This window comes from Sinocyclocheilus grahami, unplaced genomic scaffold (genome assembly GCF_001515645.1).
Source record: "Sinocyclocheilus grahami isolate Dianchi unplaced genomic scaffold, SAMN03320097.WGS_v1.1 scaffold457.1, whole genome shotgun sequence".
In the NCBI taxonomy this organism is placed as follows: Eukaryota; Metazoa; Chordata; class Actinopteri; order Cypriniformes; family Cyprinidae; genus Sinocyclocheilus; species Sinocyclocheilus grahami.
The window spans coordinates 1,327,767-1,340,209 of record NW_015505636.1 but is presented as its reverse complement, the minus strand read 5'-3'; the positions used below and the strand labels follow the sequence as shown (position 1 = coordinate 1,340,209).

The following is a 12,443-nucleotide window of genomic DNA, read 5'->3' as shown; positions in this document are numbered from 1 at the left end:
ATACTTTTATTTTTGGTACTTGCCGATACGGAGTCCCGATAACGATATTTTTATTGCATTTGTAAATTTTTTAAATATTGGGTACAGAAACCAAAAGGGTATGTATAATGTTAGTTGGTTAACTTAATTTATCAAATAGATACAGTCAAACCAAAATTTATTCAGACACATACAATTTCAATTACAAAATCACAACATTTCTCCCATTATCACAGTTTATTCGCTATAGTTTAGAAAACGGTAATAAAATATGACAAGAACTCAAAGTTAAACCGTGTCAGAACAAATTAATCTTGATAATGTTAGATAATTTTGATAGGAAGGTATGTAATAGATTACAATCAACCAAAAACTGTTAGTATGACAGTATTATTTACACAACTATAAATACTTTGTCAGGCAACCCTTAGCCTCAATGACAGCCTGTAGTCTCCTGGGAATGCTGTCACCCAGCTTCATGCAAACCTGAAATTCAATCTTTTTTCCCAGACTCTGTCTGAATAATTTTTGGTCCCAAATTTGTATAAATTTTACTGGTAGTCCACTGTATGAAGAATTTGTGGGTATGATTTGTCACAGTTTACTTTATTTTGCTATCCTCACTTACATAAATGAACTATAGTATCCTGCACCCACTAGTAAAAAAAAATATCAAAAATTATATCTGGTCTCTGAATAATTTTTGGTTTGACTGTATATCCTTCGGTTATTTTCACACTTAATTATGTCCATTAAAATGTATTTTACAAGTTTTTGTTACTTTCACTGTTAATTGTTTTGCTCTGTGGTACATCATCTTTAATTTAATAGCATTAGAGCTGCTCCATTGCAGCGGCTTAGTACTGTAATCACGCACTTTGCTGTAATAATGCAGGGAACCACTCGTTATAGTATTTTTCATCTGAAACGTGATGCGATTTATATTCCAAAGCCACTCATATAATGCAGAAACACTCAAGCAAGAAAAACACGCGCAACGCGTGCACATATTTGTACTGGTGCTGAATGAGAGGGACAAGTAGTATACAGCCTAGAGCATTTCACACAGGCTGCAAGATTCACTTTCGCCAGAAAGTCGTGTATGACTAAGGTTGAAAATAAATGATGTTTATAGTGAATGCCCCTATAAATGGTCTTATTTTTACGATTTAGTTTTAATCCAAATGATGCGTGTGCTCAGTGATTGAACATCAAAGATCACACAACAGAAGTGTGCACGCTCTCTCTCTATCCCTACTATTAAGTAACTTGTGCATCGTTTTACTTACTTGTTTTTGACATATCCGACCGAACTACAAACTTTCCAGTGATGTCTGTGAGAAAGATACATTCACTCGACAAGCTCGCGCATCTGCGCCGCCGCACGCTCAATCCACTCAGCGTGCTTTGTTTATCAGCTCGCGCACATCAGCTATACAGGCGTTAATACTGAATGTTTAACATTATATTCATTGCATACATATACTTTGTAGTAGACATGCTTAACTCCTTTCTGCTGTCTGTTGTTCTGTTGTCTGTGTTTCTTTGTTTGAATATGGCGCTTATCACATGCTGTGTGGTATCGGCGTTTGGTATCGGGGCATTTTAACGAGTACAGGAGACCAGTATCGGGCCCGATACCGATACCAGTATCAGTGCATCCCTACTAATAATAATTCAATATATTGAAAGTACTTTAAATAATGTTTTTACATGTGTTTTTCATCAAATGTTTTCTTAAATAATTGAATCAATTTATGAATTTACAGTAATAGATAAAAAAATTAAAAATGATAAAAATAATTATAATAAATCAATTTTAATGTGTTTTTCATTAAATGTATGCAATTACAAATAATTACTAGATTTTAAATTTACAGTAACAGCTTATAGCTAAACTCGATGGCAGCTATAAATGCATAAACACACTTTGATCTAAGCCAGCTAAATAAAGTAATGTTATCATAGTGACCTTAGTATTTTGGCGGGGTAAGAAAAAATGAAATACAAAACAATAATTTAAAAAAATTATCTAAATGTAATAAAACATTTTAATAAAAAATTTATAATAATTTTAATTAATAAAATTAAATGAACTAGTATAATTTGCAACAGTACATAAGTGAATAAGAAGTAAATAAATACAGTACATAAGACTAGATCAACAAATGTAACATTTAGTGGTAACATTTACTGGACTGATCGGTCCCTGCATTATTGACCGATCTTGACTCTAATATTTCAAGAGAGATGGATGTATCTTATAAGTATAAGAACAGCAGCTACGCTAATTATATCTCTATTTGTTTCTCTGTTTTTGCCACGGACTAGGATTTACACAAGCTTCAGCCTGGATCCAGAACACCTGAGAAGAGATGATGCCAACCCCTCAGAGGACCTCAGATGATGCCAACCCTGAAACAACTTACAGAACTACCACATTTTGCTATAAGTTTGATTGCATCATATAATAATTGCTGTTAATAGTGTTCATCGTCTGTTTGATTACGTATTTAATTGATTTTTCCGTACATTTCTGCCATATGTACATTAACTGACAGTCACCACTAATAAGCTACCACTAAATATTGTAGAAACTTAATTTGCTGTAAAGTTGCTTTGCAACGATTTGTATCGTGAAAAGCGCTATACAAATAAACTTGAATTGAATTGAAAAGTATCGTACAAGTATGAAAAACCAGCAACTGTCAAATTACTCTTATATATACACTGTACATATATATTTTGTTCACAGTCCATGTAGAGCTTCTGGCTCACACAGCTGTGTGCGCATGTGAGTATAAATCTCTACGGGCCTTTCTACGGTTCAACAGCTCCTTCCAAAGATAAACGACGCAGAGAAGGGGAACCCCTCGACAAAACACTCTCAGAGTCTCCACACAGCCAGAAAGCAGACCTCAGGGGTTAAATCATTCTCTACTGCGCTTTCCTCCCTCTCCCTTTCTCTCTCTCACACATACACACACACCCTACACACTATATGAATATCTTCCTCTTTATACTTCCCTGTCTCTCATCTCCTTTGTTTCAGAGAGCCTCTTCCCATATTCCTCCTCCCCTCCTTTTTCTCACCACATCTCATCCACCCATTTCCATTTAATACATGTCATCTTTCTCTTTCATATTTCTGGGGAAGCATTCAAAAATAGCCCGGAGAAAGAGTCCGTCTCATCCGCACGTGTGGAAGCGAGGGTGTTTGCGATTGTGCGGTGATCTTTTGGCACTGAATACATCTTCTCATGGTGTCCTCTTTGTTGTACAAATAGCTGAGTGGTGTATTGTCTGCGCTGTGAGTAGGTTATTCTAGTTCAACTGATGGCCTTTCCTCTGAGAAAACAATTCTTTAAATCCAGAACTTCTTCAGACCACCCGTCCACCCCCACAAATGCACACACTCACACACAAAGAGAGGAGGAAGCTGCAACACACAATCACTGAGGATAAACAAAAATATATTGTCTTCTTACGAATTCATCTAATTCATGTGTGCGCAGAGCGGTTGCTATGCCGATGACATCATGGAGTCTAGAAGGAAAGTGAAGAGACGTGTACAATGCAGCAGGAAAACACCAATCATCACACTACCATGAATCAACACAATAATGCACATTTAGTCTCTGATATTTGTCCTACATTGACATCTGTTGATGAAATATGCTGCTTTCACTAAACATTTAAAGAGATGGTTTACCCTAAAATGAAAATTCTGTCATCATTTGCTTATCCTCATGTCATTTCAAGTCTGTATGATTTTTTTTCTTCCGTCAAACACAAAATAAAATGTTTGCATACTATGAAATTAAATGGTGACCACAAGCTTTAAAGGCCAAATAACAATAAAAAGCACCACGAATGTATTATAAAAGTAATTCATTATGATTCATCCACATTAAACAAAAAGCATTCGGAAACCCTACGGTAGCTTTGTGTGTTGAACAGATCAAACGTACTTTCCCCACGTAGCTCCCCTTGTACATGAGTATACTCAAATTTGCCTAATTTTAATTGGTTAGAAGACCAAAACACATGACAAGCAATGATGTTTGGCATACCTGAACTTAAAGGAGTAGTTCACCCAAAAATTTTAATTGTGCTATTATTTAGTCACCCTCAAGTCGTTCCAAACCAGTATAAGTTGCGTTCTCATGTTGAACACAAAAGTTTGAAGAATCAAACAGTTGTTGGTCCCCACTGACTTCCATAGTAGGGAAAGAAATACTATCAACTGTTTGATTACCAGCATTCTTCAAAATATCCTCTTTTATGTTCAACATAAAGAAACTCATACAGCAGGGGTGGCAAACTCCAGTCCTGGAGAGCCGCAGCCCTGCAGAGTTCAGCTCCAACCCTAATTAAAACTCACCTGCCTTTGATTAGGGCTGAAGCAAAACTCTGCAGGGCTGCGGCTCTCCAGGACCGACGTTCGCCACCCCTGTCATACAGGTTTGGAACGACATGAGGGTGAGTAAATGATGACAATTTTTTTTTATTTTTGAACGAACTATCCCTTTAAATATTAAATCTAATGTGAGAAGTTTTGACACATCATATTTGAATATGCACAAACGAGATATACATTGAAAGAGCAGATTAGCATTGGTTAATGATTTAAATTGTTAAATTCCTCATAAGGCTAAAGGACACCTTGAACGACATCAACTGTTGATAACTATAAGCTTTTAATAACGACAATGAAACAGTGGAACAATATAATTGGAATCACTTTCAGAACACATTTTTACAGCTGATGAGTGATAAAAACATTGACAGCCAATCAGAATCCATCCAAATTTTAAGAGCTCAAGCATTTAAAGTGGCAGACAACATAACTGCAGCATACGCTAATAATAAACAGAATGTTATTGACTGTGCATTGAATATAATTATTGCTAGTTATCTTTAGAGTTATTCTTGGTGTGAACAGCACACCAACAACAGACGCGTTTGTTGGATTTTGTCAAGTTAGCATGTTACATGTGTGCATCTGTTGCCTTTGGTTGGCGATTGAGTAGATCAGTAGATTGAGTATGTTCACACAGAATTTGTTAGTTTGCTAAATATCTGAAAAGCAACGTACTGTAATGAAGTGATTGTCAGTATTGGTCGGCATCTGTCAGTGCAGTGTGACTTATGGTACATTTATAAAACAACAACGTACAAAAAACTGAAACGTTTTTCGATTGAGTTTTTTTTTTGCATACAGATGACAACACTGTCAAAACGACCCCCGTTCACATGGATGACATCAATATTTTCACAAATGTTGCTTTTTATAGTTTACACAGACGATATCTGTATAGTTTTCAAAATCTTGCACTTTGAATCCCGTTTTAAAAGTTTGCAGTTTTTGGTTTTTAGTTGAAAACTGTGTAATGTAAATGACCTTCACAATACTTTGGAAACATACATTGAAAAGATCAGATTTATGGGGCTTTTTATCCTTCATGGAGCTTGACAGCCCCTGGTCACCATTTAGTTGTAAGAAAAAGAGCAGCCTAAACATTTGTCAAATCTCCATGGAGGAAATAGCCATACACTAATATGAGGGTAAATGTCGACGATTTATAAATGTTCGATGATTTCGGTAATAGTTTAGAATAGGGAACGCATATTCACTATTACTAAGAGTTTTCCCTGAACAAACTCCTAATTTGTTGCTTATTAATAGTTAGTAAGGTAACTGTTAAGTTTAGGAATGGGGTTGAATTAAGGGATCTAAAATATGGTCATGCAGAATAAGGCATGTGCTTTAGAAGTACTAATAAGCAGCTAATATGCTAGCAATATCCATGCTAATAAGCAACTATAGTGAGAATTGTTCCTTAAAATAAAGTGTTACCATGATTTCTACATATTTAATACTACTTTGTCATATTTTGCACATTTGACTTACATATACTGCGTGACAAAGAAACTACACACTAAAGCTTTCTTCTTTTTTTGCACTCATTGCATCATGCCACTGGTAAGCAATAAACCACAATTGTCATTATTTGAATTACTCCAAGGCAAATGGGATTCCCGGCAAAACAGCTGACAAAAAGAACAACATATGCTCACTATACCTGGAGAGAATGTTAAGAAAACCAAACCAGAACAGATCATACTGTACTGTACAAGAGTTACGTAGTTCAAACCATGCATAAGAATCTCGTCATCCACACAAATACACTTACAGGGAGCAATAAACAGGGGGAGAAAAATAAAGATACAGCAAAAGAATAATAGCCAATTCAATCAGTACTGTTAAACTCACAATGAGCTCTGTTTACATCACAGTACTTGACGCTTGACTCTCCTCTTAAATATGATACTACTCCTTTTCTGCCCCAGAAACCACTTATCTACACCCTCTACTCAACTAAAGCTTGCATAATAACACACACATGCGCATCCTAATGCTGGAATTCGGTATACTTAAAGGATTAGTTCACCTACAAATGTAAAATTTGGCATTATTTACTCATACTCATGTCATACGACTTTTTTTATTGTGAAACACAAAATACATTTTAAAGACTGTTTTTGTCCATGCAATAAAAGCCAATGGGGTCCAAAACAACACTGGACTAAATTTACTATAATTGGAAGACGACAACGTTTTCTTTTGTGTTTTACAGAGGAAAGTCATGTGTTTAGAATGATATGTAGTGACAGAAAATAAAAAAATTCCAAAAGAAATGAGGAATGCCTGCAGAGGAAAAAAAGAAAAGAGGAAAGCACTGAAGAAATAAATGATAATGTGTTGCGTGGGCAGAAGAGAATGGGCACAGAGAGAAAGAGAGAAACGGCAGGCATACTCCTCAGCTTTATTGTATTTCCCTGAATTCCATTATTCCACCAAAGGCGTTCTTGCGGAGCTCATGCCGAGGGTTAACCTGAGTAACGTCAGCTATGGAGCCCAGGCGTGTCTCCCTGACAGTGATGGGAGCTGATTGTATGTCTTTGTAAATTTCCTGATGACCAGGTTTGCAATCTTATTTCTGGCAAAGCACACTAATTTCCATATGGCAAGAGGGAGAGTGATTTGATAGAGCAGTTGGAGAAGATAATCGCTGTAAATTCTCAGCGATGAAAGGGCCCAGGACATTTATTTCAGATGAGAAGCAGGTAGGGGAATGCACAAAAACTAGGGTTTAGCTGCGCTACGGGTTTATTTCAGAAAAATGCAAGTTTATAGAATAAAAATCAAACAAAGAAATTGATCTGTTCCCATTAGATCCCAATGAAAACTTGGCATTTTCAATGGAAAGAAAGCAATCTCACCAGGCATGGTGGAGAGTAAAAGATGATGGTTCCAGGAAACTCACAGCAAGAAAGCGCCTCTAAATTCCATTTCAGTTTTAACACTGTAAATGTGCACCATGGGTATTCCAATATACAGTACATTTCTGAAATAGATATACCTCATCTGTATTACCATGGCCAAACTAACAATATCCATACTATTCAATACTACACTAAGTTATTAAAAAGTGTAAATGCAATTTTATTCTCATATTATATATAGTAAAAAAAATGCTATACATTACTGTTCAAAAGTATGGGGTTGGTAAGATTTTTTTGTAAGTGTTTCTAAGACTTTTATATTCACAAAAACGGCATTCATTAAAAAAATACAGTAAAAACAGAAATATTGTGAAATATTACTACAATTTAAAATAACTGTTTTCTATTTTGATTTAATTTCAAATTTAACTTATTCGGAAAAGCTGGATTTGCAGCAGTCATTACTCCAGTCTTCGGTGTCACATGATCCTTCAGATATCATTAAAATATGTTGATTTGGTGCTCAAGTAACATTCTTATCAATGGTGAAAACAGTAGTGTATGGCGTTATTTTAATGACAAATGTCGAGAGCGCATTATTGTAGCGCGAAAGCACATAAATATAATGAATCTCTCCGCTCGCACGCGGATTTCCTTTGCTCTCGCACAAAACCGGACGCGCGTGCTCAGATACACGCAGCTCTCGCTCAGAGAGAATGTGTGCACTTAAAACGTTTTCTCTCCTCTCCCTCAAACTGTGTCCTGTGCACTTGCAAATCTCTCTATGCTCATGCGCTAGATATTAATTATTTTCACACCTGATTTAAATGTTGTCAAAAGTTATCAACCAATCAGATGTCAAAGATGGATCTGTAATTTCTTTATAATTTAATACTACTTAGTCATAATAATCAAATATTAGAAATCAATCGGGTGCTTGGATGATTTGGAAATAACCTAGTTTAACAGTTTGGTCAAACCTCTCTGAACGATTTATCTAAACAAACAAAAAAGCATTTGAAGTTCTTGTGGTCATATGTATTGTGTACTTCGACTGATACACAATACTTAAGATAGGCCTACATAATACTTAATACCGATACTTAAGATTTGGAGACCAAATATAACACTAGAATGAATTTCTCATATTTGTCATACACTATATTATATTATATTCTATGTGTTTAATGCATTTAAAGTCAATGTAATTACATGTAACTGTCATATAACTATATTCACTGTTTTAGAAGAGAGTGCCATTGAATGTGTAGCTAATATGAAGTGGGTTTTCATGAAAAAAAAAAAAATCGAACTAAAATCAAAACTGAAAACAAACACTGGATAAAAAAAAATCCCAATAAATGTCCAAACAGCGATGCTATCAGAACATTTATTGTGAACATATCTTGCATCATTTACATCTATTTTTGCAGTTGATGTTGATTTGATGGGAATTGTTACTTATTATTTCCATCATACCAATTGATAATTTATTGCAATGATTTTAAATTCAGTTGAGGTATGTGACATATTATGACATAACATTGATCTTTTATATGAAGTCTTTAGAGCCATAGACTATGTTGTTTTTAGATCAATTGCTCAGAGACCAACCAGGACAGAGGTTATATGTACAAATCATCCAATCACCCAATTCCTAGCCATTTCTAATATAGGCTACATTTCATTACCATTGCTAAATATAATTAAACTGGAAAGAAATTAAAGATCCATCTTTGATTGTCAAAAGAATTCCAGGTTCACTTCCCTCCCAGCCAATTAGATTTCACGCACTTTCATCGGTCAGTTGTGGAGGTCTGATTGGTTAAAGCTTAAAGGGGTCATATGATGCAATTTAAATTTTTCCTTTCTCTTTAAAGTGTTACAAGCTCTTGGTGCATAAAGAAGATCTGTAAAGTTGCAAAGACTAAAGTCTCAAATCCAAAGAGATATTCTTTATAAACGTTAAGAGTCAACCACGCCTACCTAAAACGGCTCATTCTAACACGCCCCCACATGTCTACATCACAATGTTGGAAGATTTGCATAACGCCAAATGTTCACACAAAGAAAGAAGGTGTAACTTTGATTCTCGCTGAACCTTTTAAAACCGTGTTTACAAAGTACTTTACAGAGAGATGCATATGTGCATTCATAGAAAAGAACAAAATGCAAACATAAAAGAGATAAAGCAGGCCTAGTAAAACAATGTACAATAACCAGTTTATATATAGTTTAAATACAACAATAAAAAAATCAAGGAAAGGCCCTGAACAAATCTGTTTTGAGACTACTTTTTAAAAGTGCATAATAACTTTTGACAACATTTAATTCAGGTGCGAAAATAATTAATATCTAGCGCATGAGCATAGAGAGATTTGCCAGTGCACAGGACACAGTTTGAGGGAGAGGAGAGACACGTTTTAAGTGCACGCACTCTCTCTCTGAGCTAGAGCAGCGTGTATCTGAGCATGCGCACCCGGTTTTGTGCGAGAGCAAAGGAAATTCGCGTGCGAGCGGAGAGAGTCACGCTCGCGTATTATATTTATGTGCTTTCGCGCTACAATAATGTGCTCTCAACATTTGTCATTAAAATAACGCCATAGTAGTGCTGCTTTGCTGCTTATATTTGTGTGGAAAACGTGGCACATTTTTTTCATTATTCTTTTTAATGAATAAAATGTTAAAAATAGCATTTATTTGAATTTAGAAATGTGTGTGTGTGTGTGTGTGTGTGTGTGTGTTTGTGTGAGAGAGAGAGAGAGAGAGAGAGAGGGAGGGAGTGTGTGTGTGTGTGTGTGTTTTATACATATATACGATTAAATAATGTGCACTAATCAAGTGTTATGTCAAAAGTATGTCAATATTGATTTTAATATGCAGTCTGGAGGCAAGCCACTGCACCATTGTTATGAGATTTATGTGATACTTTGCCTTTGAACCGAATATTATAATCACGTCTCACCGGCGCTCTGTACAGTGAACTTTACCCCACTGTCACAATATAGATCACAGATTAGAATCATTCATTACAGCAACCATTAGCTTAATAACTCAGAAATAAGAGGCGATTCACCTCATGTCACAATCAGTCACATTGTATTCTGAAGTGCCTGATTACAATGGCTGCCTGGATGAGTGGCTTTGAAGTCGTGTTTTAAGCACTTCATTTAATGTGGTTTAATCCTCTCCAGGGCAAGGCCATTTCAGGCTCATTTGTTTTTATATAGTCCTCCAAACGCTTATGACACCCCCATAGCATTAAAGGAATCACATGGAGAGGAAGAGAGGTTGAAATTGTTATATAACTTCTAAGAGCCAGAAAAAAAGTTTTGGGAATTTATAATTTTCTTCACTTCATAACAGTATATGGAGCATAAAATACATCTAACAAAACTAAAGTTTTTTTTTTTTGTAACATTTAGTTTTTTTAGGTTATCAGGAGAAAATGAAGATAAGAGAAAATGCAAAATACAGGCAAAATGCTAATTTTCACACAAAACAGAACTGGTTCACACATCAGTTTATGCACAGTACTATTCAAAATATTGGATGATTTCTATGTTTTAAAAAGAAGACTTATATTCACCAAGGCTGCATTCATTTGATTAAAAACGCAAAAAAAATGTGAAATGTTACAATTTAAAAACACTATGTATTTTATTATTATAATTATTATTATTATTATCTATAATGGTACATTTCAATTTCCAAGGCCTTTTATGCGAGTTTCAATAGTATTAATATTATTAGTATTAATACGAGTGGTCACACTTTATTTTAAGGTCCAATTTTTGCTATTAACAAACCATTAACTATGACCTCAATAAACTAATCCGCTGCTTATTAATAGTTTGTAAGGTTGTTGTTACGTTTAGGTATTGGGTAGGATTAGGGATTTAGAATATGGTCATGCAGAATATGTGCTTTATGAGTACTAATAAACAGCCAATATGTTATTAATAGGCATGCTAATAAGAAACTAGTTGATAGTGGGAATTGGTCCCTATACTAAAGTGTTACCATACAAGCATTAGTAATAAAACTATCCAGAAAAACAACATTTATTTGAAAAAGAAATCAATTTTAACATTAGAACTGTCCTTACTGTCATTTTGAATCAATACAATGCAGTCTTGCTGAATTTCTGAACTTCACTTTCTTAAAAAAAAGAAAGAAAGAAAAGAAAAGTCCTCCACCAATGTCCCCAATATTTATATTTATATGTATATGAAATGTCAATGTCCTCTATAGAGGACAAAAGTGAGCTGTTGCTGGGTCCCAGAATGATAAAAGGCATCCATAGCAGAGCATCCAAAGCTGAAATCCTTAGGCAAAACACTCATCTGTTAAACAATGCAAAAGGAATTTAGCAGATTGAAATCAAAGTCCCTGAGCCATGTTCCCAAGTCAATGTTAAACCAAAGCAGTGTCTTTCCTGTGATAATCTGCTTTGAATTACAGGCGAGGATCTCTTTGTTGCCTATAACCACATGTGGTTTTGGGCATTCCTGTGTCTCTTGGAAGTCATTCAACACAACATGCTTCAGGATATCTAGAGAAACCCAGCGCTCCACGAGAAACGACGACAAACGCCTCAAAATAACCTCCCTTTTTTGCGATGTAACACTCGTTGGATTTCATTTTAATACTGAGTTCATTTCAAGTCTGTGTCCAATTACATTTGAATTTGTTTACCATCTGTTCTTTGATCTATTTAAAGTACATCGGGTTACGAAAGGTGGTGTATTCTAGGTTTGAGACTTACCTCCAGTATCTTGCATCGCTCTGAGTCACAGTGGCTGTCCTCACAAGGGTGAAACATTCCCAGAGTAACGCAGTTCAGCAGGATTACCAACATGCTGGCCCTCTCGAACCATGTGGGAAGCAGAAGTTAAGGAAGAGTACATAGAAAATCCATGCAGTCACAGAAAAACAGCAAACGTCTTGTTCAGAATATAAATAAATGACATTACTGCAGCCTATGCGGATAAAAACAGGATTCTGAAACCATTTCACTCAGAAACTGACAGCAAATTTCAGCAAGGAACACACTGAAATAAACGTTAATTCTGAAGTAGATAGACTGAAATAGTATTTAGTAAAACCTACTGTAAAACAAAACTTCAAAAAATAATTTTTACAATGTATATACCACATCCAAGCTATCAGAC

At 35.3% G+C, this 12,443-nt stretch overlaps 1 protein-coding gene across 3 annotated transcripts in view; it reads right to left on the bottom strand.

Annotated features, from left to right (window-relative positions):
- The window catches only part of cacna1g (calcium channel, voltage-dependent, T type, alpha 1G subunit), a 161,814-nt gene extending 149,670 nt beyond the window's left edge, over positions 1-12,144 (bottom strand). For all 3 annotated transcript variants that reach the window (XM_016234764.1, XM_016234763.1, XM_016234765.1), the window contains exon 1: positions 12,038-12,144. In XM_016234764.1, the coding sequence (XP_016090250.1) occupies positions 12,038-12,130 (93 nt within the window). In that variant the 5' untranslated portion in view covers positions 12,131-12,144. The remainder of the gene's footprint in view (positions 1-12,037) is intronic.
- Between the last annotated feature and the right edge of the window lie 299 nt (positions 12,145-12,443).